This window comes from Amblyomma mixtum, chromosome 8, assembly GCF_055824585.1.
Source record: "Amblyomma mixtum isolate Tamu chromosome 8, ASM5582458v1, whole genome shotgun sequence".
NCBI classification, from domain to species: domain Eukaryota; kingdom Metazoa; phylum Arthropoda; class Arachnida; order Ixodida; family Ixodidae; genus Amblyomma; species Amblyomma mixtum.
Window position 1 is genome coordinate 24006669 of NC_143019.1, and position 27700 is coordinate 24034368.

The 27700-nt window shown below is 46.9% G+C and overlaps 1 protein-coding gene across 5 annotated transcripts in view; it reads right to left on the minus strand.

Annotated features, from left to right (window-relative positions):
• ena (ENAH actin regulator enabled) overlaps positions 1-27700 on the minus strand; it is a 116102-nt gene that overhangs the window by 4001 nt on the left and 84401 nt on the right. For 4 of the 5 annotated variants that reach the window (XM_089556826.1, XM_089556829.1, XM_089556827.1 and 1 more), the window contains exons 2-10: positions 20668-20833; positions 17104-17275; positions 15840-15984; positions 11919-11959; positions 9347-9741; positions 7607-7713; positions 5997-6027; positions 2489-2604; positions 798-937 (exon numbers count right to left, since the gene is read on the minus strand). In XM_089556826.1, the coding sequence (XP_089412952.1) occupies positions 798-937; positions 2489-2604; positions 5997-6027; positions 7607-7713; positions 9347-9741; positions 11919-11959; positions 15840-15984; positions 17104-17275; positions 20668-20833 (1313 nt within the window). Of the gene's footprint in view, positions 1-797; positions 938-2488; positions 2605-5996; positions 6028-7606; positions 7714-9346; positions 9742-11918; positions 11960-15839; positions 15985-17103; positions 17276-20667; positions 20834-21745; positions 22013-27700 lie in introns of those variants that run through there. The other variant, XM_089556828.1, reaches the window with a different exon arrangement.

The following is a 27700-nucleotide window of genomic DNA, read 5'->3' on the forward strand; positions in this document are numbered from 1 at the left end:
TGGCAAGGCACTCTTGTTCAGAGTAGAATGGAAAGTTCTGCGGTAACTCGTCAGCATGTTGTGTACTGTTCAATCATGAAACTGTTTCACTCACTGGTTGCCGAAACTTCAGGAATCAGAAGCCATAGGACACAAAGACAGAACTGTACGGCATTCTCTCAGGGGGATTTGTTTACAGCTAAAGGAACCACTTTTCTCAATAATTATACAGGTGTGTGGCAAAATGCAGCACACAGCCCCAATTAATTAGAAGCCATTATTCGTGTGCAGTAGTAACCCATGTGGCCCTGAGGTTGTAGGGAGGGCAGGATGAAGAATTTTTATGGCGCAACAGCAGCTTAGGCCAAAGAGCGCCACAGCACAAAGTGTTTCCATTTACACAAGGCGCAATCAAAGACCCATTTCCCAAACATTTCACACCAGATAAGCTGAGCATCACGCCAGGGGAAATCATTGATGGGTACCCGGTGGCACTGGGAAGGTGGGAAGGCAGGAGATCCTTGGAAAGGATGAAAATCACTTGACTGCGTGCACCAAGACCACACACACACTTTTGAAAATGGCATCAAAACACTTCTCTAGCACGGCGAAAACAGATGCAAGAAGATGTGGCACAACACCCCCGTGTTACAGTTCACACGCAACCTGTGTCAAAGCATAACGTACAACACATAACCCATGTCAATGCACAGCTTCTCAACACATTCTCAAATCTACACCATGTAGCCCAAGCAGACCTGTGAGGACTAGGCAGACACAGACCCGAGACAGACAGAGATCCATGCACGAGCACACACCTTCAATGATTTCCTGCTTCATTTTGCTGACCTCCCGGCGGATCTCGGACATGATCTCCTGCTTGAGCTTGTCCACGTCCAGCGCGTCCACCCCATTCACCTTCACGACGTCCGTGTCGCCGAGCGACCCAATGCGCTGCCTGCGGGGGCAGACGGCCAATTCAGTCTCGTGCCAATGTCAGAGAAGCCAGCCTGGCAATAACTTAGTCTTGATACATCGCAAGTCACTGTTTAGTGCACAGCAGTGGTTTCGGAGTGATGGCGACGCATTGGTCGCGTAACACTGGTTGGCACTGGTCGTGTAAAAGCAAAAGCTAACACAGCAAGCTGCTGAAGCCTCTGAGATCAGTAGCTACAAGCAACAGTCACAGAGGCCATGCCCCTCCGTTCACTTGTCTTCTCCAGCCTTGCAGGACTTCTTTACCCTTTCCACATCCCCTCCGAAGAGGTGGCACAGTTTCCTCTGTCACCCCACCCTACCCCATTCCACCTACTCATCTACACTCTCTTTAATCCCTCCCCCCTCCCTGCAGTGCAGGGAAGGTGTCTTCAAGCGAGACAGTGGCACGAGCTATGCTTCCCATCAAATCTCTTTTCAGCAGTAATATCACTTCTCTCTCACTGGGACGTTGCTTAGTTGGCCATGTGCCCAGGTGGTCGCCGAAACGCAGCGGTATGTAGTTCGAACCATCGATGGCAAAACAGATTTCCATTCGAATTAACGGTTATGTTTTATATACACTTCAATGGAGCATGCACCGATCAAGTCGCACAGTTCGATTTATCCAGGAGATCGAATTATTAAGAGGGGAAGCTGGTCTTAGAAAAAAAATTTTTGCTAATGAGGTCACAATAATGGAATCTTCAAGAAACATGAATTTTTGCGTGCTGATTCCAAATATGTTATTTAATTTTATGTAAAGCAAGGCCTTGTACACTTATATAATACATTATGTAACTTTTTGCCGAGAGCTTTCAATAAATTTTGCTGCAGGAAACTTGCTAGGACGCATGCCATTGGCCTGTCTTGACATCAAACTATGCAATAAGGGCAAAATTCTTATCCTGTCCATCATAGCTAAGTTGGAGGGTTTTGAATTTGCCACTTCACAAACGAAAAGGAACTGATGATTTCAAAACCCTATAGCTTACCTTCTGTAACAGGCAGGATGATACTTTTACCTTTATTGCATAGCTTGATGTCAAGAGAAACCAATGGCATGCAATCTAACAAGTTCCCTGCAGTAGAATTTCCTTCACTCTCTAGGCAAAAGTTACATAAAATATTGCATAAGTGCACAAGGACTTGTTGTACATTAAATTAGATATTTGAAATCAGCACACAAAAATGCATGTTCCCTAAAGATTTCATAGTTGTGACTTCACTAATAAAAATATTTCTAAGACCCTCTTCCCCCCTCAAGTTTGAATTAACGAGCTTTCACTATACATTATTAGTATTCCTACAAGAATCATTCAGTTTGTTTTTTAACTTCCTTTCCGGTTTCACTACACCACTCCATTCAAGCGAGGACTGCCCAGTAACACAAGCGAGTTAGGCTTATTTGGGCAGGTCGCTCAGGTTTTGAGCGGCTGAATTTATTATGCGATGAGAGATGAGGCTACTCTACTCTTTCGCATACCTGACAACAAAACAAAAGGCGCAGCAAATGAACACTTGGAGCGCTTACCCGCGGCCAGACTTTGGTGATTCGGCGCCGCTAGCAGCCACCTTGCTTGGGCTGTTGCCATTCGTTGAACCCTGCTTGTCCCAGGCCCTCCGTGAATCCGTCGATGACTCTGCCTCCTGAAAGACATCGAAAGAGAGGGAGCGGATTGGTCTTCGGAATGCTCTCGTATCGCAGCATGACATAAATATCACTGCGAGAGCACATTTCCGCTCTTACCTACACTAAAGGCACCCCGCTCAAACTCTTGCTGAACCCTTCCAGGCACTACACACACAATTCTGTACACTGTGAATTCACAGCCTTTTCTGGGAGTGCGCTGCAGCTGACAGGAATTTAGCGGTCTTCGTAATGAAATTACGGTGTTTTTTTTTTAAATTTCGGTAATGAACACACTCCATAACATCTTTCAGAACAGTGAGCTCGGTAGGATATCCTTTGACACACATGTAGACAGATCTGTCACCCATAATAATATTTTTCTTTTGCTTTTCTGACAATGCGTGCACCTTAAAAGTAAAAGAACATTTGATGCCTTGATTCCTTGAGTACTCATCTGACATCCTGGTGTTCCAAAGTTACAACTACCAACTACAGTGACACTGTGCACAAAATTTTGCACATGCCTGTAAGAAAATGACCATTTGTGTTTTGCATCGCAAACTTTAAAAATTTGGCTTCCTTTTTTTTCATACCTGCATGACTATGCATATCGGAAAATCCAAACAGAAATGATCAGTGGCACCTGTAAGGGTTAGAAGGGTATTTCCTGCCTAGCCTCCAATTCCACTAGCACGAGAAGCCCCCGAAGCTTTACTGCTAACATTTCTACATCAGCAACAACATAAACAATGCTTGGATAGAAACAGAGATTTAACAAGGCTTTCCTACCTCGAGTTCAAGGAAGCTCTGCAAAGTTGAGAAAACAGACGTGCGAGGCGTTGAAGAGCATTTCGTCTGATAGTGCCATCAACCAGAAACAGGTTTTGTTAAAAGAGTCATGCAAGCTGATTTGCAACCAATGTGCTTACAGTGAGGCAACTTCAAAAAGGCTGAAAGACTCAACAGACCATGCAGCATTATCTAAAAGAACTTAAGCTGGGTAATATATGAATATAGCGATATTCCACATGTCTGCCATGCCAGCCGTGAGCATAGTCCATAGACACCTAATGTTATGTTTAGCTTTGCTTGACCACGTCAAAACTTTTGCTAAACAAAAGACGCACACGCAAAAAGGTTTCGCTGTCAACATAACCGCAGCGAGACCATTACTGCCTGCTTTCTCGCACGACGGGTTGTCTATTGCAGTACTGTAAAAGCTCATTAATTCTTCCCCCTTAATTTGAACACACGAATAATTCAAACCGCCAGCACGATCCCGGCCAGAGCCGTCAGATGCTCGCTAAATCGGATACTACGGGTCTCGCACCAGTTACCGCATTTACTCGCATAATTTGCGCACTTTTTTTCCCCCAAAATTAAGCCTTCAAAACTGGGGTGTGCAAATTGTCTGTAGATTTCGCGAACATGTCCTAGGAAACTCTACAAACGCTCAATGTATACGGTATACTGACGCGTATTAGTGAACCCCGCAACTCCACCCGAACCGTGCGCACGCAATAAAGCACCGATGGAAATGTGCCAAACACTCATCGTCGAAGACTTGTTATCTCAGAAAAGTAGGCAGCCATTGCCCAGTCTCGCATCGAATAAATTTACAGGGATGCAAGTGATTAGCACCAGTTTTTTCTTAACGTCATTTGATAATGTCAAGCTTTTAACAGTTACTGTAACTAACTTAAAGGCTTACTGTAACTATGCTGCCATTAGGACAGCTGGTTTTATCTTTGCCTTTCCGTAACAAGAAAAAAAGACAGCAGTACTACCAGCAACACATCAAACGTGAACGAGACAGCTTAAAAACAAAATGCAAAATGAGAAGATGTTAGCCAGAGGACGCTCAATACTAGTGCAAGTTAATTTCACTTTGAAAGCAAGAAGACCATCACTCAGAACTGTGAATCAACCTCAGTTGTATTTCCTCGTTAAGAGCCAATGTTTTTATTTTGTGTGTGTGTTTGCATTTCAGTTCTCTCGTTCGCATTTCATTAGTTGCTGACAGCGCATAAACGGTAGGCTGAATAAGTTCGCAGATAATGAGAGCTGTGCGAAAACTGAATCTTTCAGAAACTAAAGGTGCTTCAATACGCATGTTCGACAGACAGCAAATACCGTAGGCAAAAAATAATACTTCAAGCAAGAACCATCTACCACAGCAACAGCAGCGAAAAGAGAATCCTGAAAAAAAAACATCATCAGTAATGCCCACCAGCCACACGCTGTGACAAGACAAACAAACAAACAAACAAAAATTTCAAGGCTGCGACTTACTTCGATCTGAAATGTCAATGGCAACACGATAACAGGAGTGCACAATCTGCAGTTACATCAAGCTTTAAAGGTGCACTGAAGAGGAATCTGAACTTGTCTTTTTGCCGCGGGAACTCGACCTACACGTTCCGAGCTTTCTTAGAAACCTCAACTTATTGCCCTGTGTGGCCGATTGATTTCCCTAATTAAATCGAATTAACGTCCGGCTCCCGCCTTTATTTTTTTAATTCTCCCCGTACGGTGGGCGCAGTCGACCAACACGTGGAGTGCCCTTCAGCCAGCTCCATGGAGGCTTTGCTTTCGCTTTATTTTGTTTTTTAGGTTTCCGCGAATAAATAGTTTCATTCGCAGATAATATAGCCGCAAAATAAGCCCGCAGAAATAAAAATATGCGCGGACTATTTGCTTCTACGGATTGCTACATATCACTCCGCCGATGGCAGAGCGGCAAGCCTCCACGGAGCTGGCTGAAAGGCACTCCACACGTTGGTAGACTCCACCCACCGTACGGGGAGAATTAAAAAAAAGGGCGGGAGCCGGACGTTAATTCGATTTAATTAGGGAAATCGGCCACACAGGGCAATAATTCGAAGTTTCTAAGAATGCTCGGAACGTGTAGATCGAGTTCCCGCGGCAAAAAGACGACTTCAGATTCCTCTTCACTGCACCTTTAAGCCTAAGTGGCTGGCCCCAGACAGGTCACTACATGCCACAGAGGCATGGCAGACAATAACAGAATGAAACGTCTCACTGTTAGACACTGCTACAGAGTCTGATCAAAATAAGTTGCAAGAGCTCGCACACTCACCAATCATCAGCTACTCGTTGTTTGTCTAGCTTTCTTACTCTTCAATGCTTTTTTTCTTACTTTTTTTGCAGTTGTTTTATCATTGTTCTGATATATTAGACTTATCTTTGCTTTTTATCCTGGTGTCTACTTCTCCTCACTTATTTGTTCATTAGTTTTCGAAGATTACACCATACTAATACTTTCTTTATTTCACCAATGCCTTTGTACCCCCCTTCCCCAACCCTCATGTTGAAAGCCTTTGGGGTTTTTGTGAACATATATGAATAAATGAACAAAGTCACGGAAGACAATAAGAGGGGTCATTACCTGACTTTGGCTGTTTTCCGCTTGTGCTCGTCTGCAAGTTGGCAGTCAAGGAAGTGAGGGGGTAAAAGAAAAAAAAATCAGAGAACAGAATGGTATCACTAAATTCAAATCTCTGCAGCTTGTATTAGTTTTACTAGTTTACAAAATCTGCACAGAATTTAATGCACCAGTATTACACACACTGTCCTTATTAGCACCGCATACACGTTCCTCAAGCGTGTGGCTGCTATGAAGCTTATAACATGCGTTTACCAACCAATTAAAGTGAATTGTATTTTGGCTCCTATGCAGCTCTCTCAAAGAAGGCAAGCCAGTTATAACAGGTGTTTACCAATTAAGCTAAATTCTATTTTATGTTTTGAATAATACTGCTCCCCACTTTTGTTTTACTTGAACCTATCCAGCTGTAGTCGATTAAGCAGAGATCTTCAAATTCCAAATCCACACTATCTTTTGCTTCTCTTTTCAATGATAAATGGCAGCAGCTGCGCCATACTGCCCCTACATCACCCCTACATCATCATACTGCCCCTACATCACCTGAAAACTTACCCACACCTCCTGCACACAAAACAAGAGAGGAGTATTCCTTACTGAATTCAACCACGGTGTCAAACATTGCAAGAAAGTGACAGCATCAAGAGGCAGCGTAAACGGCGAAGAAGGTATTACACTCAAGACAGCTACAGGCTGTCACAGGGTAAAGGGCAAAAAAAAACGTTCTTCTGGAATTGAACGCATTATTCATTTACTCTAAGTATATCAATTCGCTGGAATCACTTTACAGCAGATATCAAACTAATCTCCGGCCTAAGAAATAGTTATCACTTTGATTGTATCAGTGCTTTTGACCAAAACTCTGCTCAGTACAAATGCTCATGTGCTACAATGGCAACAAGGGAAACCAACAAACAGCCCAGGGAGTAATAAGGACTAAACATACTAAAACAAAACATCACAGGTGCTTTGACTAGTCTGCTCAGTCACGCAAGTCCTAACGTCTCTTACTGCCAAACACTTATCCCTCCACTACTTTTATCACTGTTGTTTATTACTTGGCCCACTATTGGAAACAAATGAACAGGACTTAGAAGCAATGTCAAAACAAAAGACTCAAAGCCTTCTGGCATAGTTCCCCAACTAGCCTCAACAACTCAACAAATTTTCTCAACAACAAATGAGTCTTTTGCTGCTAAAAAAACATCAATGCACCCACAAGAGGCAGAGGATCGATTTGTACAAAGAGCAATAATAGGCTGGAATGAACTGCCCTGTGTCCCTTCAGGTTGCGGAATAGCAAGTGAAGAAAACACCTCCCACACTGTGACAACTTCGTCTGGCAATGAAGCCGAAGCTATGGAGCCGAAAAATGCCCCTTCTTCCTCTCGCTTATAGTCCCCGCTTCAAGCTATTAGTTGTCTCTTAGAACATAGTACAATGTTAATATTCATTATCAAGGCATTCTCTAACAGTCAGATGCTCCATGCCAAACTATCGGCAGAGTGACACTCCGCCTCAGTACCTTTCCTTTCATTGCCGGGGAAAGTTGTCACTGAGTGTATATGTAAGGAGGGGTGCAACAGAGGATGCAGCCATGCAGGGAAGCCCACCTCTTGGCCAGGGTGCCCCTCATCTCGTCCATCATGCTGGCCATGCCCATCATGGGCACACCCCCGCTCCCTTGCGACTTCTTCAGCGTGTCTGTGCCTTCGTATATCTGGGGAGGAAAAGAAAAAAGGAGGGAAACAACATCAAAAGGTACACACACACATAATATATTCCCACACAAACATAAGACACCTATCTCATGCATCGGTTACAATGCAAGAGCTTAAACATTGTGCAGCCATATCGATATGCCATCAAGTTTACATCAAGGTTTCATTCCACTCTTATCTATGCATATGCAAAAATTTTTGTATCAGTTTTATAAGGACATCCCTTTTTCAGCCTGTCTCTTCCGGACAACCTTACTGCATTCACAGTGGTTATATGAATGCATGTTTTTATGCAGAGCAAACTGATTGATTTTTTCTTTTAAATCTATAATTCTCTTTAGAGACATGCTTGACAGCATCACATCCGTAACTCTTGCCCACCCTGGTTCCGTAAAAATGCTTACAGCAGGCCCTACAGCCAAACATCCCGTTAAATTAAAAGCAGGAGAATTTCCGTAATTGCCACAAACAGCCCATGCTAGGCTGAATACTTGCCAGATGCTGAACGCGAACATACTTACTGGGGACCACCATGGATTTGTGCGCACCTGAGGACAGGAAGAGAGGCTCAAAGCAAAGCTAGGGCATTCACAGAGCGTAGAATAGCCAGGAAAAAAAAAAAAACTAAATGAAGGCGGCCCAGCCCATAATGACATTCACAGGCAGACAGTCGTGGACATTAAAAAAAACAATGTTTCACCAAAGGAAGCCCGTTTTGGTTATGGCTGCACTAAAACACTGCCCAAGCGAGAACAGCAACTCCTACTTTGTTGAGCTCAAAGCAGCTGTTTCAAGGTGCGGCTTGAAGTAACTTGAGAAATTAAACAACGGAAGGTGAACTCCAACAAACAGCCAAGAACTTGGTGATGGGTCAGACAAGTAATGGACAAAGCAATTAGCTGCTGTCTTGTTTCCATGTCTCCCCGTTCCGATGTTAGAAAATGCACCAGCCAAGAATCGAAGGTTTCCGAAAGAACTAAAAATTAATAAGACTGGTGCCGCACTTTGGGGGCAATGTCTTGACAAGGTGACTTGCTCACGTCTATAGTCGGATATAACTTAACTCTGCAGTGGAGCTCTGCAATCATTCAGGACTGGTGAAGAGAAACCCTCCACGACAAAAAAGTAGACCGTCATTAACGTTTTCCCAGTAGCCCAAAAAAAAGAAGCTATGAGACGAAGTTATGAGCTCAACAGTTTTAACCTGTCTTGGTAGTTTGATGCAGTCGAAGTGAAAAAAGTTGATTTTGTTTAGTGTTGCGGTCGGTCAGCAGAGTAAAACAAGATGCCGCGGACCTGACCCATTGTTGCCAACCGCGTTTTTTAAATTTGTGTCCCACTATAGTAATGTAAAACTGCCACAAGGTCACTTTACGACTTGAATGCCATTGTTTGGCTTTAAGACTTGAATGCGAGACTTGAATGCCATATGTTTGAAGGGAGCCATTGCCTAGCTGTTACCCCCCCTTGTGACACCTGCAGAGTCAACCAAGCACGCGAGGCTAAGCCGACCATTTGAAAACGCAGTCCCGGAAAATCGTTTTCCAGATCACAAGCACTAACATGTGTCGAGAAACAGTGTGCAGTAGGGCCGAAGTGAGACGTACACTCGAACACTACACCCACACGCACCTTGTTGGAGGTCTTCTTGAGCTTCGCATTTGCCAGCGCTGCCGCCAGGGACAGGGGTGATCCGTCCTCGTCCCGGCCTTGGCTGCCCCCTGGTGGGGGCGGGGGCGGAGGAGGGGGCGGGGCCCCGGTGGTGGGGCCTCCCGAAGCGGGCGGGGCCGGAGGACCAGGGGGCGGGACCCCCGTCATGCTACCCACAGCCACGCTCATGCCCGATGTTCCAGCGGGTGGTGGAGGCGGAGGAGCAGCTCCGTTGGCTCCCGGTGCGGATGAAGTCCGGTGGTGCCCCATGACGACGGCGGACTGCGGTTGCTGGGGCGGCTGGGGCGGGGCCTGTGGAGGGGGCGGGGCCTGGGGCGGGCCGCTCGCTGGCGTGGCTGGGTGGCTGGAACTGCCCACTGCGGGGAGATTCCGAAAGAACGTAGCATTAGTTCCGCAGTTTGAATTAAGTGAGGAATGAATGAAAGAATGTTTGACCTTTAAAAGAAAGACAATATTTAACCCAAACTTAACGCTTCTGCCCTGATTATATATGTCAATACAATCAGGATATAATACAGTATAATCAGTTCAGTGCTTATGTCCTGAAAGCATGCCAATATTTTTTCTCTTCCTGTGCACTCCCTCCTTGGATCAGACCAAAAGGTCCATAGTACGGTGAAATACCCCACAGGGGGGATTTGAGGTAAACTGAACTAAATAAATAGATTATGGTTATTATTGTCAGTTATGACTTGAGAGTTAGAACACACGGGCCGCGACCACACCCCCTAGCACCAAGTGTTTGCTGCTTGTACATCGCTGCTGCCGCAATCGCCAGTCGCGCAGTGCACACCCCAGCGCAGTGTCACGTAACCAACCCAGAGCCAACACCACGAGTCAGTGGTGGCACAAGCCCATAAGGAAATCCCATGAGCCGAAAAGAGATTTGCACAAATTCTGCACGCGAATTTTGTTCGTTTCAGATGACACGAATATTCTTAGTGACCCCTCAAGATTCATATGATAGAAATCCTACTGTATAGATTATGCACTTTGATCCCTCACGTTAATCTCCCTATCAGTGCTGCCGCACAGACCATCAGCAGTTCATCCACCAAATAGGTTAGTTGCAACAACATCATCTATCTCAAAGGAGTAGAGATACCAAATTTTTGGATGAGTTCTTTCTCTTTGGAATGTTGCGCTACACAACAGCGTACGTAAGTCATGATGTAAAATTCACCTAAGTCAGATGAAAAAATTGTACTGAACTGTTTTGTCGAGCAGTTTTGATTTCACCAGCCAAATGACGGCTGTGACACAACAAGCGATTTGAGGCCACGGGAGTCATGCAAAAAGCATATAACAGCTACCTGCTCATTTTATTTTTGCGATTTCAACTCTTGGAAATGCTTGCATAAGAGTTGACGTGAATTAAAACAAAGAAAGCAGCGACCCTACTGCAGTTTTTGCATTCCTCATGTGACCTCAAATCCTCTGTTACCTAAGTCGCATCTGCCATTTGGCCACTGAAATCGAAACCAAAACGGCATGACAGAAAAAAAAAAAAACTATTAGAGATTATTTACCGCTTTCTGGAGCAATCCATCTGGTTGTCCCTGTTTTTCAATGCGCTGCACATCATTCCAAAGACAGAGCACACCATGATAATTTGGTTTCTCTATCCATTTAACCCTTTCATGCCCACTGTCACAAATTAGAGACACACTGCTTGTATGCCCTGTACTCATCACTAAATGGAGACTGGCTACCAAATGTAATGCCTATATGTCCTCAAAAGCTAGCGCTTTCTGGTCAGAATGTTTGGTGTCCCTGTGAGCGAGCTGTGCGAACAAAAAGGAGACACTAATGCGCTACTTCCAGCCAGCGTCCAAAAATTCCTGGTCTCTCATTTTCTGACAAAGGTTGCAGAGAGAACAGGAGGACACTTATAGGACAAAATAGTGTTCACTGTCTCTAGGCCTTCGGCCTGGACCGACACCTTCGGATTGGTCTTTCACACAACTTGGGCTAGCAGCACGCAATGGACCAAATGGTAATTGTTACTTTAGTAGGATACAACTAAAAAAAGCAACAGTTAGTAACAATGCACCATGGTCCTCAGCATCCCACGTTGCTCCGCTGACCAATCGTAACAGTGAACAGAATCAGCTTTCTTAATGTTCGACTGAGTTGAAAAGGCCAGAGGAATGAAAACTCTTGAGCTTATAATTTTGTCTCGTGGTTAACGTCCCATTTTAACAAGAAAAGCTTTAACAACGGACTACTTTTTTGTTGTGGAGGAATACTGTGCAGTGGTCTTGAATGTGGGCGGAGCTTCATTGCAGCTTAAGTCTTATCCAACTATAACTAGGCAACATGCCGATTTGCCAAATTTTATTGGCACTAACAAAATTTCAATATTGGCCTTTGAATGTAGGCACACTAACTTGCATAATGCATAGGTAATCTTTTCTTCTTGAATTTCTTCACAACTTTGGCATTAAAGAGTTAAAGTATTAGCTGACTAACTTCCCAAGCCTGTAAGAAAAATCTGACATTAATACTAAAAAACATGGAGCGCCATACTCACCAGCATTTGTTGCCATGTAATGAACAGGTTGCTGATTTTGCCTGCAGAGAAAAGGAAGGAAGCACAGCTTGTACAAAAGCAGTGAAGTCTGAGCACATTTTCAGAGAACACGAAGTAGAAAAAGCTGCCAGAGTATTGGTTCAACATTTCTTGCTTCATGCATCCAAAGCTGTTTTCGTATTGCCCACTTAAAGGCACCAAGAAATGAATTTGGAGGAATCAGGTTTTTTTTTTTGCCACAATGAAATGCTCAGTGCCCACAGTGCACAATACTGCAACGCACGAATTAGAAATGCTGTAGAAGATTTCTATTGCCACAGAAAATTTACTATATACAGTCAAATCCACGTATAACATGTGGGGACGCTTTCGTCCCCTGCGTTCGCTTTCCCTCAACGCGCTAGTTCCCTGTGGTTAGCTCCTCCGCAAAGCACTCCTCTCGTTTCGGTGACTTTCCACTAACAGGGGAGGGCGCTCGCGTCGCAGCGACACCAGCGCCACGGATGGCGTTTTGCTGCGCGCTCGCGGGGAGCTACGGGGTCTCTTCTCCCTCGGCAACGGGACGCGAACGGACGTTTCGCTCGCGGCTTCGCCCTTCGTCGACGGGCGCCTCTTGGTCGGAACTTACTCCCGCCGAGCCCGACCCGCTCGACCTCGGAGTTCATCCCTTTGCCCTCGCGTGGGCGGACGTTCGCTCGTAGCCGTGCTGGTGAGTCGGACATCCTAGATTCCTCAGTGTATTGTGTTGCTAGCTGGCGTTATTGTTGCTATAGCAATAAATGCCTTGTTTGTGTCAGCCAGTGTGTCGTTCCTTTGTTCCCGTAGAGCACGGCCCGCCGTGGTCGGCGTGCGCTCAGTAGCGTACGCGACCACGGGGTGGGGTCAGCGCGGTTTTGAACTGAGTCAGCCGCGCTTAAACGGGGAATACGTATTTATCCCCCCCGATTTTAACCCCACATCTGGCGCCCAACGTGGGGCCTGCTCTTGGAACATTGGACGACAGTCTGTTCGGTTCGAGGAACGCTCTTTGTCCGGACTTGACAAGTGCTAGGCCTAGAGTGAATTTTGATCGCTAGGACCTGCGGCATGCTTTCTTGAGTGCGAGGTGTATTGCGCTGCAGCATGTTTGAACTTTTCGACATGCTCAGCATGTTTTTTTTTGTGAAGTTTTCTTCCTGGAGTTTCTTCAAGAACCACTTGGTCCGCATCGAGGGAGCGCGAGGCCTAGCGCCCGCGGAGTTGCCGAGCCCGAAGCGAGTGAGTACGGAAGCCGCGTGGGTGGTCCGAGTTTTCTGTATATATTTTCTCGCTGTCTCTTTTTCGACTCTGGGAGTCGCGGCTCTGGGAGCCGGGTGGCCTGGGGCCACGGGTGCCTTAACGAGCTCGCTGGTATTGCAGCTCGGCACCGGGCGTTCCGACACCGTCCGATACGGTGGGCGCCGATCGCTCAAGCTGCTTTGTGCAGTGAGCGGGGAGGACCACCCCACAACGCTGATGTCTCCTCGCGGCTGCGCGCACGAAACCCGTTTCGGGTCTTTCTTTTGTTGGGGGTCGTCGACCTTCACAGTGGTAGTGAGGCCTAAGGCTATTCATAGCTGCCTGCACCTTGTCAAAAGTGACACGACCACCGGACCGTGGTATTGAGAGGGGGCGCACTTTGCTGGCCCACCCGTTTTTTTAACCTCGCATGAACCGAGCATTCTCGTTCAACTCAAGAAAGGGCTTTGTTCACTCGAACTTTGCATTGCACAGCCGCCCGACACGTTTTGCTAGCGAGTTGAGCATTGAGCCACCAGGCCTTTGTGTACGCCGTTTCCCCTCCCGTGACCTACGTTAAAGGCATGCGGAGTGTGTTTTGGCAATCTTTCAGATCCAGCGGAGCCACTGCGGCTTGCTGTCCTGTGCACATCGCCTCGCTGCCGCCTGCTGCGACGGAGCGGCCTGTATCCTGTTCGCCGCATCCATCCGGGGCAGCTGTGGCGAGACCAGACAGCAGCCACCTCTGGCTGCTGTTGCCCTGGCGACTACTGCGGAATCTTGGCCTGCAGTGGTCAACCGGCCCTCCTCATCGCGGGCCTGCGGGCACATAGTCCGCGGGCCATGCGAGTCGTCCCAGCGGAGACCTTCACGCCGCCTTCGGAATACCGCGGAAGACTGCGTGCACCCTGTCGGCGTGACCTCCGCTGCACGACCTGCCTCAAGTGCATGAAGACCAGGAGACTCCTCCATAGCATGTAACTTGCAGGCGCGTGGGTCTATTTAAGGTTGGGGGGATGTGGGGACGCTTTCGTCCCCTGCGTTCGCTTTCCCTCAACGCGCTAGTTCCCTGTGGTTAGCTCCTCCGCAAAGCACTCCTCTCGTTTCGGTGACTTTCCACTAACAGGGGAGGGCGCTCGCGTCGCAGCGACACCAGCGCCACGGATGGCGTTTTGCTGCGCGCTCGCGGGGAGCTACGGGGTCTCTTCTCCCTCGGCAACGGGACGCGAACGGACGTTTCGCTCGCGGCTTCGCCCTTCGTCGACGGGCGCCTCTTGGTCGGAACTTACTCCCGCCGAGCCCGACCCGCTCGACCTCGGAGTTCATCCCTTTGCCCTCGCGTGGGCGGACGTTCGCTCGTAGCCGTGCTGGTGAGTCGGACATCCTAGATTCCTCAGTGTATTGTGTTGCTAGCTGGCGTTATTGTTGCTATAGCAATAAATGCCTTGTTTGTGTCAGCCAGTGTGTCGTTCCTTTGTTCCCGTAGAGCACGGCCCGCCGTGGTCGGCGTGCGCTCAGTAGCGTACGCGACCACGGGGTGGGGTCAGCGCGGTTTTGAACTGAGTCAGCCGCGCTTAAACGGGGAATACGTATTTATCCCCCCCGATTTTAACCCCACAAACAATACTGAAGTGCCATGGAAATACCATTGTTATAACCAATAATTGTTATAACAGGGTTGTGCTGAAAATACCATAGAACACATGCAAAAGTTGACGGTGCCACTACCGACCATTGTTATATCCAATATATTGTTATAACCGGTATTGTTATAAGTGGGTTTGACTGTATAAGGAATTTTTCAATCACCAGACACACTAGGCGACAGATGTGAGCAAACAAAGAAATGCGGCCCCTCCCAGCAGATGGTAATTACTAATTAGCCATTTCTAGTGTAGTTTAACATCCTGTTGCATTTCCACAGGCAAAGCAATTATGGCGCATTGACATACTTCTCGTCGATGGCAGTTTTAGTGAACTGCATCTACTGCCAACTGAAAAAACAAACACTGGGGCGCCATCTAGTAGCAATGACTCAAAGCGCTTCACCAACACACTGACTTGAAAAAAATACTGGTTTGCAACCAATATTTTTGTTTTTACATTAGAGGATGCACAGCGAATAGCATAAACCATAATAAATTATTACGAAAGATTTTTAACAAAAAAAAATTAATAAATTGTATTTTACTGACATGTGTAGTTATGTGTTGGGATACACTGATTAATGGCAAAGTTTCATAGCAGAATGTCCCTACAGATTGTTATAAGTGGTTTGCAATGCCAAATTGAACAATAATTCCTCAATCCACCAGTATTACAAAGCACCACACTGTCAGCCTGGTGCCTTTCAAGATGTCTTCATCTCTGCCATTACCTTGCGATGCATTATGTTCTGTTGTCGGTCTCTCTAATGCTACTACTGTATTTAAAATAACATCAGAACAATGACGCCCTTCTCAGTTACTAAGCACTTCTTCACGAGAACAAATATCAGTCAAGACACGCATCTGGCAAACCAACCGGAAAGGTCTTTTAAAAGACCGCCAATCCAAAGTGACCGTATACATACACACACACAGCACAAATAATTCACAGGGTTTCTGAACTCCTAAGGTGATTCCAGCCTGTGATGCCAAGAGCAGTATGAAGAGAAGCACCCACCAGTTTCGTTGGTGCTCGGTGTCGTCCTGTGCAACGGTGCCAATGGTCTGGTAGATGGGCTGCTGCGACACATGCTGGGGTGCATGCTGCGGTGCATGCTGGGGCACCGGAGGCGGTGCCTGCTGCACTCGTGGCCCCGTCGAACCTGTCACCAACACACACCAACGGAGGGGGGCTCGAGACAGGCACACAATAAAGGCAGCAATCGACACTGCACAAGAAACTGCCACTGCCCAAACCGATATGTTCTCTTAAATTCATCGTGCAGGTGTGAAGCCGATGTTTTCATTCATGTCGATGAAGCACCATGGAGACATTCAAGAACCTTATATGCCTCCAAAACATGCGCATGTGTACCCCCATGCACAGTACTTTTGTGCCATTATTTGGAAAACAAATCCAGGAGTGAATATGTGCTTTCGGCCAAGAAATGTTAAAACACATTACATGGTAAAGCTTATTTATTATGGCATATGTGGCTCGTAAGTTTCAGAGTTGTAATGTATAATGATAGCCATCCTCAAAGGCAACTGAAAGCCATCACTGGCAGTGCCTTTTTTTGCTGCCATTCATAATCGCAGAATAGCAGATTACAATAAACACTCGAAAAGAGTGAATGGACCAAAGCAAAACTTGATGGCAGCAGTGGCATTCCAATACAGGAAGTGAATGCTGAAGTTTCCACCTGTTTCTGGAAATCTTTGTGGAGCATAGTGGAACTCCATGAAATATGGATGCCTTTTGGAGCATGTCATGTCATCAGACTAATCTTTCTAGGTGTTCACGTAGCACGGGTATAACATGATTCCCGTCTAAAGGGTATATGTTATGGGGGGGACGCAGCTTTAAGCAATTTTTTTTATTTCTTTATGAATTCACTGAAATTTTTTTAGCATATTAGATATAATGTTATAACCACACTCACAAAAATTTCACAGTGATATCTAAAAAAGATATTATTCCTTTGCATCTCGTGAAAAGAGTGCAGAGCTAAGAATATGAAGGCTGGGTCAACATTCAGTGCGCTCATACTGGCGCCGATTTTTTGAGCTTCTCCCCAATATGCAGTACGAAGTTTCACCACAGAAACTTTGAAAGAGCATAGAAAACAAGGCATACGAACAGACGATTCTTTTGCCATTTTTCGCAACTTAAAAGCCACGTCTTCCCTTCGATGAAGTGTTTGTGAGTGCTCTTGGGAAACATCTGCCCAAACGACGTCAACGTCCGAGACTGAAAGACACGGCCAGGCGGACAGACTCACTGTTCTGGTTGAGCATGTCGATGGCCCGCAGCATGGCGACAGCAAAATTGTCGGCGTCATCTTTGCTGCTGAAATTTAGACCGTATACCGTGCGGTTGTCTCGCCACTGGTGGAACGTGCCTGTTGCCTGGCTGTACTTGAGGCCCTTGAGGATGGCGCAGTTTATCACCACCTGTGGGGAACAACAAAAGTGGTGTTGGAACGTGAAATGCGTAGCAGGATGGAAGCAGGGTGCTTCAACTTTTTACAGTTGAACCTTGTTATAACAAAGTTGAAGGAGCCTGGCAATTACTTCGTTATAGCCGTAGCTACGCTATAGCCCATGTTGACCGGACTTCCCAGGGGAACCTTGAAGCCTTCATTATATCCATTATTCCATTATAATGAAGTTCGACTGTACTTATTATGGTGTTTGTTTTTCAAGAAAAAGCATTAAATTGGTGTTCAAGCTTCCTGTTTAGTCTAATATGGGATGAAACTGGTGACTAGAAGTGACACTCAGGGTGCAGAGAGTCTTCACCCTACACACTAGTGCATCATGGAGAGTGGTCCATGTCTGCAAACCAAGCACTAGAAATAAAAATAAAACGCCCACGAGCTCAGTGCCCAAACGCCCACGAGCTCAGTGCCCAAACTATACACATTTATGCCCACGAAGAGCAGTGCAATTTCCACATGCTTACTGTGTGGCACATTTTACCAGAGTTTATGTTAAGCTAAACCAGCAAAGTGTCGTACAGGTCACTGACCCACACCCCGTGCCAGACTCCTTCAAATGATGTCGCACTACACCGAATAGGAAGGCTGTGCCCTCCAAGGAACAACATGCGGTCCACCCCAGCAGCCGATAAAGCTCTCCCATAGCACTGTGGAGAAGTGTCAGTCAGCTGTGCAAACTTTAAGTCAACCATGCACTAAGTCATCAACTGACAGCAAGAAACAAGACTTAATTATCATAAACATCACCTCTGCACACATCAAAATCTTCCAATCAGAAATGTGACAGACATTCAGTGAAAGACTGAATTTTAGTTCTGAAGCATTACTGTTCATTTTGGAACAGTGTAGACTGCGTTCAATACAAAGCTACACGCCATACTGCCAATACACCATTTCCAATGTTGCATGCCTCTTTGATATATTTTCAGAAGTGCACCTAATGTCACAGTATACACTACACATCCATGCATTACGGAATGCACTGCATGCTACATGTGCATTCAGTGTTCTTGAAGAATGTTCCAGCCTCTGACAAAGGTTCAGAAACAGCACCCCATGGAGAACGTTTCTGCACATAGCACCACCTAAAGGCATGCCATTTTTTAAGACTGTAACTGGTCAATTGTGGGGTTCATTGTCAACGAAGTGACACGAGCTACGAGGGATGCCATAGTGGAGGGCTTTGTATTAATTTAGACCATCTTGGATTCTTTAACGTGCTCTGACATTGCACGGCACACGGGCGTTTCTGCGTTTCGCTTCCATCAAAATACGGCCGCCACGGCTGGGACTAAACATGCGACCTCAGGATCAACCACCGAGCAAGTGCGGTGGGTACAATTCTTTTTTTATTTCTTGGTAGCTGCGTCTGTAGCCTTGTTTACTGGCAAAGGAGTGACACTTCAGCGCACATCTTTCCACAAGCTTGCCTCACATTGCTCTGTCACTGACACAGCAGACAGCACATCTGCCTAAGTTAGCACCCACAGTTTGCTGATTGATGTTAACAGCAGGAATGTCAAGCTGCGACTAGGTGTTGCTTCAAGCAATAGAGTAGAAAGTTTAGCAGCATCTTTCTGAACTCCGCTGCAACCTCGCCGCAAAATATACCTTACCAGTTGTACTACATTATGAAAACATCTGTTACACTAATTTCGCTGGCAAAAAACTGCGCACAATCGATAACACATCTTCCATTTACGGAGGGCGTCCATGGTTATCTGAAGTACGAAATCTAGCACAAGTACCGTATTTTCTGGTGTATAAGTCGCGGTTTTTTCTTAAATTTTTGTCGGTGCGTCTTATACAACGGTGCGACTTATATATAGAATAAATGCGGGCTGCTGCGGCCGCGCCCGAAAAGGTGCTTGCTTGCCGTTAAGGATGTGCTGTGCAATGTCAGCGCACCCAAGCAGTTTAATCCGCAGCCTACCACTACCACGTACGTTATAGTCTATATGTCACTTTGGGACGTTAAGTCCAACAACTTGCAGATATTAAATTGCAAGATATCAGTGGGCGCAGGGGAGGCACCCTGGCCAGGAAAATTACGCGCCACAACCACGCACCACCTTCTGCTGCGCCCAGTAACTACATTTCGGAAGGAACTCTCAAAGTAACGTCAGATTGGCGTCCAAAAAACGAAATGCAGCTTATACATTCTTATAATGATTTTAGTTAAGGAGTTAAATCTGTTATTTTTAAAATGTAAGCATGTCAATGACAAGTTTCAACCTTTCAATCGTTTCAACTTTCAACCATTTTCAAGCCGCTTCTGTGCGCATCACTTCCGGACTTCCGTCCGCCATTGCTGCCATTGGATCGTCTTTTCGCTGATAGCTGCGGCAAGGTCGACGAGGTCATGATTGAAGCGTGCTTTGTATCTGTCGTTTCGTTGGCCATGATGCAGTTAAGTAAGCGTGTTGCTCGAGCGAGTGGATAACTGCATCCAGCATACCCTTATCTTGTGCTTCCGGCGCTTGTCATCGGCGGTTCAAATGAGCGCACGCTACCAGTACCAGGACTTTTTCCGGCGCTAGCTACGGTGCGTATAAAGAGTGGTTCGCGCAGTTAGATAGGAGTCAGCAACTACCGCGCGGCCTCTGGTATGCCCAGCAGCGAGCGCATGCATGGCGACACCAGACTTAAGTGTTTAGCCGTACAGTGCTGCTGTTACGTCGTGTCGCGGGGCGCACCAGAGTTAATGCACGAACCTCTCTTTATACGCATCGTAGCCAGCGCCGGACAAAATCCTCGTACTGTATTGTGAAAATAGCGTGCACTCATTTGAGCTGACGGTGACGAGCGCCGGACGCACAAGATAAGGGTATGATGGATGCAGTTTTCCACCCGCGCATTTTATTTACTTTTGACTGCACCTTTACATACCATCTGTATGTATCTAAATAAACATTTTTGAAAAGTACTGTCTAGTTTTTACATTGTTTATCAGCTGCCACAATTTTGGCCGCGATTTGCGTGATCTGCAACGAATTTTCTAAGAAATCAAATGAAGAGGTGTGTCTTATACACCGGTGCGACTTATGTATGTGTTTTTCCGGATAAACAGCCGTTTGGAGGGGGGTGCGACGTATACAAAGGTGAGACTTATACACCGGAAAATACGGCAATTCTGAAGAAAAATGCAGGAAGCCATTAGAGTATCAATAAAGAAAACTACGAGGATTTGGTTTTGTGCAAATAGAGATGTAGAAGCACACCTATGATCACTTCAACCAACTGCGACATGGCATGCGACTTTAGCTAAAGGTTACCCTGGGGAACAGGAGGCATTGGAAGCACACAACAGATGTCGGTAACCCTGGCGAAGATGTTGTCCCATACCTCATGGTCGTGCAGTTTGCGGCCGACGATGCGGAATGTGCCGTTGACCGTGTGCTGGTAGATGTGCACCTTGGAGAGGCCGCTCGACGAGCCGCTGGGCACCCACTTCTTGTTGTGGTCATCGTAGACCAGCACAGCTGCCCGGGCCGACGCCACAGACTGCTCACTGCACAGAGGGGCGAGAGAGAAAACGGCGGTAAGTAAACGATGGCTCTCCAAAGAAGTCAAGATAAAAGCCAGTACAGAGTTCCACTAAGTCTCATTAACAGAGCCCATATGTTGGGAAGACGACAATGGCAAAACTGAAAAAAACTTTGGGGACTACGATGCATAGAAGTCCTGTGTGGGTGCGCATCACGAGATTTCAGTGCATATTTGCCAAGCTGTCAGGACTAAGGTATATTGAAAAACCTCCCAACGATGTCCTCAGTCATGGTTGTATGAACGGCTGTTGAAAGCTAGCTGCTAAACAGTACTCTAAAAAAGTGGCGCTGTTGTCGGAATTACCTGAAGACAACTGCTGCAGTGGATGACAACCTTCCGTGCTCAATGTTAGACGTCTTTAAATAATTATAACTGCAGTATCAACTACACCATGCGAACCTTTGCAGTCTGAGACCACAACTTCTTGTTCCTTTCTTTATGAAAAAAATAGAAATTGTTGCTTTAATCTTTCTTGCAATGCGCGCTGGTCATCTGCGGAAAATTGTTAAAACGGTCGACAGTAGTTCCAGAGATCAGCAAACTTTAGCTTACGATAGCGTGTGGAGTTAACTAATCACACACTACTAAGCCTACTATTCAAACCAGCTAACACAAGACCAACCTCAATAACCAAGTGACAGCTCAAACTTCCCACAGGTAAAATATATATATACATATATAAATCAACAACTTTTCCGAACAACTGCAGCGGAAGAATTTTTTTTCCAGACAACAGTACAAGCACAACACGGTGAGTGCAAGAGTAAAAAACTAAGCATCCCCCCCCCCCCCCCACTTTTGACAGATGCTGAGGAAAAAAAAGCAGAAAACTTTTGAAAGAAAAAAAATCTGTCGGAACTCCTTCCAACCTCACCAGGGCTCGACAACGATGAAGTCGTTCTTCGAGCCCTGGAAGTTCTTCCGCATCTCGCGCACCCGGGAGGTCATGGCTCAAAAAGTCCGGCCAAACTCGCGCCACACGTCACAAACCGCACTTCACACCCGCGGCCGAGATGGCTCAAGCCCGCCGGCGCGCGCACAGCAGGAGACGATAGATCGCAGGAGAACGGCAGCGGCGGCCGCAACAATATGCCAACAAGCGCCACGATCCAACACGACGACGTCGCCGCACAGAAGGCCCAGCTGGCGCGGTGTGGCTTCCATCAAAGCAAACCAAATTGACAGTTCTCTCCCCTCGCCGCCCACGCCAGCACCCCTCCCCTCTTCAGACGTGCTAATTAACCAATTAGGAAGCGCAGCACTGGAGGGGGGGAGCGCCGTCACGGAACACCACCAGGGCCAGCCTTGAGCCAAGGGCAGAAGACGTACACCGACACGGGCTCTCCGACGCGTCACTGGCGGAACAACAGCGAAACGGAGGCCGTGCCTGCACTGGAAGCCCAGTTCTGCCGAGTCAGCGCGCTTCGCGCTAAGCCGAGAGAGGGTGTGCGGGGGGTGAGAGAGAGAGAGAGAGAGAGAAGCAGGGGGCCAGAAGCGAGAAGCTCGGAGGAGAAATGCAACTAGGCGAAACAAAGTAATGCACCACCACGACGCCGCGAGAGCGTGTTTTTCATAGCCAGCTAACTCCACTAGCGCGGCGTTGCTCGAGAAAGTCGAGCAGACGACCGGCCGACGTACCCACTGGAAAGGTGGAGCGTTTTCGAACGCCGCACGCCGACACCGCCAGCCGTGTTTGTATAGAGTACACAGTCCTCAAGGACACTCCATCCCTGATCTCCTATGTGATCTATACTATAATCCTACATGTATCTAGCTGAACCTCGTTATAACGAAGTTTAAGGGGCCCGGAGATTACTTCGTTATAGACGTAGCTTCGTTATAGCCCGTGTTGGCAGAGCTTCCAAGGGGGAATCGTCATTCCTTCGTTATGTCCATTATTTCGTTATAAGGCGTTTCGCTATAACGAGGCTCGACTGTTATATCCTATATGGTGCATGGTATATGACCTCTGATGGTCTCCCGATGATCTGTGCCATCCCAATGAACAGGGATGAACTCTAGTAGCTGCCCTTATCTTGTGTCAGGTGCGGCCACTAAATCGCGGCAGATCTGGTCTCATCTTACTCCTCCCTGTGTCTGGCAGTGGCCCTCAGTTACGTCCCCCCTTATCAGTTGTGCGCATCATGCATGCCCTGCCTGTGTCCATTTCAACCTCTTAGTTTCAGCCAGTATATGAACTTGAGCTTTTGTTTTTCCATCCACATTGTTCTGTATCTGCTTTAATACTGCACTGAGGCCAAACTGCGTGCAATTATCGTTCTCAGTAAAAAAAAAAAAAAAAATATATATATATATATATATCCTTTGGCTCTTTCCGACGTTTCTCCAGGCAGCGAAGGGCGCATCTGCAGCCGAGATTAGATTAGATTTAAAAATATGTCCTCGCCAGTCGATTTGAACTCGTAACGCCTACACCGAAAAGGACGGGTTGCTCCCGTTTTGGCGCAAATGGCGGTGTAGAGCAGACTCCAAGATCCCAGTGTGAAGTAACTGGCGGCGTAGAGCAGCCTCCGGGATCCCATTTTCTTGAAGCAAATGGTGATCTAGAGCAGACTCCAGGATCTCCGTTATGAGGCACATAGCGGTGTAGAGCAGACTCCAAGATCCCCGTTTTGAAGTAAACTGTGGCATAGAGCTGCCCTCCGCGATCCGCACAGAGAAAACTATGTCGACGCAGGCAGTTTACTTGCCAAATCCGCGTGTGATGGCGGCACATGTCTATTTCGTTTTCTCAGTGGCTTCTAGCTAGTAAAAGATCCGTCTTCGCAGAGAGTATGGTGGTGTGATTCGAACGCGGCGCCGTGTCGATACAAGCCAACTTCAGTTTGTCCTCGCTGTTCATTTATATTACACTGTTTTCCTAACAGCAAACCTTTCTTGTTCGCTTCCAAGCCTCGCACTGGAATCCTTGTGGCCGCCACGCTTGAAACCGTAAATGCGGCGATAACGTTCCGTGTTCTTCTGATCCGCTTATCACTGCCTGCTCTAAGCTGCACAGTGGAAGCTATGCTTTGCGCTTTCACCATGGCACCCATGACGTCACATAACGCGCACCGGCTGCATGCGCTTTCCTTGCTGCTGGTCATAATTTGGAAGCGACCACCAAATATGCGATCCTATTCTTATTCTCCTGCCAAATACATCACCCATGTAGTGAGACCACCCGTGCTAGCGCCCAGATACGATGACACCTTGTGCGCCCTGCCTTGAACTAAGGTAGCTCAAATGGCTTCAAGGAGACCTCCTCGAAAGAACTTCTGAAAGGCTTTTTTTTTTTTTCGGGGAAAGAGATAAGACTTGCAATGGTAGCCGCGAACGTCAAACACAGCGATGATAGTTTTTAGGCTCTAACCCAACTTTTTAACCGAAACTATAGCCCGCAATTCAATACTGACCACTTGTCGACTTTGGCCTAGTTCGGTGCAGTGTGCAGTATTAAGAGTGCAGTACGTGAGAACGATTCACACTGGAGAACTCACCGCGCCTGGTACGGAAATTCATAGACACATAATCGGTCAACTTGGCATTTTACCACAACCATCAAATCAATATCACAGGGTTGGGGGGGTTACGACAATACAAGAAAAAAAAGAGGCACTTATGTGGTAGGCGCGGTTTGCTCAATTGGCTAAATTCGATACTATGACTTATGATTAGAAGAATCCAACTCATGAGTCTCTATCAAAATTAACATAAACAGCAGCACAGAAGATGTTTCCAGCAGATAATGATTTTCCATTATACAGCTCTTACTGCGCGAAATCGACGCCGCGCGGTTAAAAGCGAGGCATCCTGTTTCGTCTACTCCGGACACTCTCCCGTGAGGCACCCTAAGACTTGGAAAACAGGATGCTTTAAACCCAACAAGCGAAGTTGAATAACACAGTGGAAGACGAATAAGCTTGGAACGCTGGTCAACGGTAAACGCTTGCAAGAAGAAAAAGATTGCTGAAGGCTCAGAAATTAATTTAAAAAAAAATGCGTCGGAAATGAGTCTGAAGCGTCAGCTAGAAGACGCCTAACATGCCGCTTCAAGCCAGAAAATGAAAGCGAAACCAACCTAGAAAGAAACCTCGCTGAAAGTAGCGAAAATATTTGGAGAAAACTGAGCTGTATAAACGCTGTCGAAAAGGTACGAAAAAATATATATATAATAGACGAGAAAATGCGCAAGGATCATACCGTCGGGACGTCATCCGGCCGCCTCCAACGCGCCGAGAGTGACGTATTCGCTCTCGGGCTTAGAGACAAACATTCCCGACCACAAAACCCGCGCGGTGACGTCACGAAAACCGCGCGCCGCATGCGTGACGTCACGGCGGGTACCACGGGGAGTCGCAGCGCAGATATAGAGCAACGGTTCACGGGCGATCTGAATTCAAACAAGACGGCCCGCGGGGACAAAACAGAAGCGACCAATCACGCCTGCTAGCGCGCGCGCGCGCGCGCGCGCGCGCGCTGCAGGACGCCTTGACGTAAGCAAAAGCAGCGCACCCAACGGACCAATCAAGGAAGGTCCTGCTACACGACGATGACCCCCCTCCGGCGACCACCAACTGAGCCAAAGCGTCACAAGTATCGCGGTGGAGACCTGATGATGGAAGCTGGAATTAACATAGCGCGAGCTCTACGGCGCACAAAATTTCGTTATTCACTTATTGACAACATAATCAGAAGGAAATTTGACGCTGAAGCGACTTTAGGCAGCAGTTTTGCGCTTTATCTATGTCTTCATAGGGAGCCTGCAATAATGTGGAAGCAAAATTACGCAAAAAGGCAGACGAATCGTTCCGCGAAACATCTGGCCCCAATAATTACTGCGAATAAAACGACATTCCCATTGTAAGCTTAAAAAATGTGGATGCATTCATTTGAAACTCGCAACTCTTGGCACATCTAATGGCAATGACCGGTTCGAGGCACATCTAATGGCAATGACCGGTTCGATCATTGTTTGATATCAGACAGGAAGCAAGAGTCGGCTAATATGAGACAAATAACAAGCGCACCAAAGTATACTGACCTCCCGCTGCTTTAGGTTTAGGTTTATTGGGGTTTAACGTTCCGAAGCAACTCAGGCTATGTGGGACGCCGTTGTGAACGACTCCGGAAATTTCGACCACCTGGTGTTCTTCAACGACCGTCGAGTCAACTGTTCACACCAAACAAGTCAGAACCGCCGGAATTCAAATAAACAGACAACAGGAAAACAATATGCCGCCTTCATTTCTGATCCGAGAAAGCCGACAACTGAGTGAGAAGTTCTGCTTTTACAAGTCATGAAAGAAATAAGACGATACATTTTTCAGTTCAAAGCATTCAGCACGCTGGTTATAGAGAGAATGGTAAAGTGGCAAACTTTGGCTTGCCGTTCCTTTGTTTATTGTTCAATCTCTCTTTCAATCCAACTGAACACCTCGATAAAGAAAAAGAAGTATTCCATGAATATCGCCTAAATCCTACTAGCTTCCTGACGCGTCTCGACGCTGCAGTCCAAGAAAAAGAACGAACATTCCAAGAGCAAGCGATGGGTTTAGATTCGGATAAGGACGCTAAAATGCAATTACAGCCTCGTCAGGAGCTTGGACCGGCTCGGGAGATTCCACTCTAGGCAGATCGGGGCTAAAGTAACCCGATAAGCGCCCGCTCCTACAGCTGTCCGCATATCCTAAAGACCTTGAACGACCAACGTCTCCGCAGTTCCGCTTCCCGTCGCTGCAACGCTGATATCGACCAGCGTTCTGGTCAGTTCAGTTTGAAATTCGAATAAACCGCAGAAGCTCACGCATACTAAAAAAAAAAAAAAACGCACGAACGCATACGGACAAACTGGACTAACAACTATCGGCAAGCAACTGCGTATATGACGGGGCAAGACAAAAACCAAACCCACAGCTTACGAATACTAATAATAAAAAAACAGGGTGACAGAGTGGCTTATAAACTGGTTGCGAGTTCAGTTTATCGATTGCATTTTCCACTGCACCAAGCTGCCATAGTTAAAACCGTGCATCAGAGTAGAAGGTGGAACTGCTTCCTCAAGGTGACCACTGGCCGAACTGAAGAGGCTGCTGGTATTTGTTCGCTGGCCCATCATCGATTCATTATCTGTTCAACACCGGTTCAACATCGGTTCATCACTGGTTCATCACCGGTTCATCACCGGTTCATGGTTAGCAGATTCCTTAAACTTTTGGTAGTGCCTTAAACTTTAGGTTTAGGTAGAGCGATGCGAACGTAACCAACAGCGCTGGTCAGTCGCCCGGATCCTGCTCTCGTGCCTTCGGAAGTCCGACCCTCTGGTGAGCTGTGAAGCCAGTTTCGGCTTGCAAAATAAAAATGCACGGTTTCGTAGTCAGCCTGAGTTGCACAGCTCGGCAGCGGATCCGGGTCGAGTGCCCAGAAGGGAGATATAATTTATGCCCAACGAAATAAGACAAGCTACATGGCATGGACGAGTGTGTGTTGCAGCATGTTTGAAAAAAAAAAAAAGAAAAACGAAGAAACAGAAAGAAAGGCGGGACGTGAATTGGCCATAGACTAGAGAATCGAGCGGGGGGGGGGGGGGGGGGGGGGGGGGTTTAGCCGGACGAAGACGGGCCCTTTAGAGGACCGGGCACTTTAGTGGTGCGGCGACCCCACGGGCCCAGCCCACTGTCCGCGGAGTTCTAGCTCTAGCGGCGCAGAGCAGCCTCCCATCGTTCCTAATGATGTGACCACTGCCAAGGAGGTTTCAGTAAATTAAATAAACAAACTCTCCGAATGCCCAACGCACATGCTGTTGGAGGCTTCAACCTAACATCCCAAA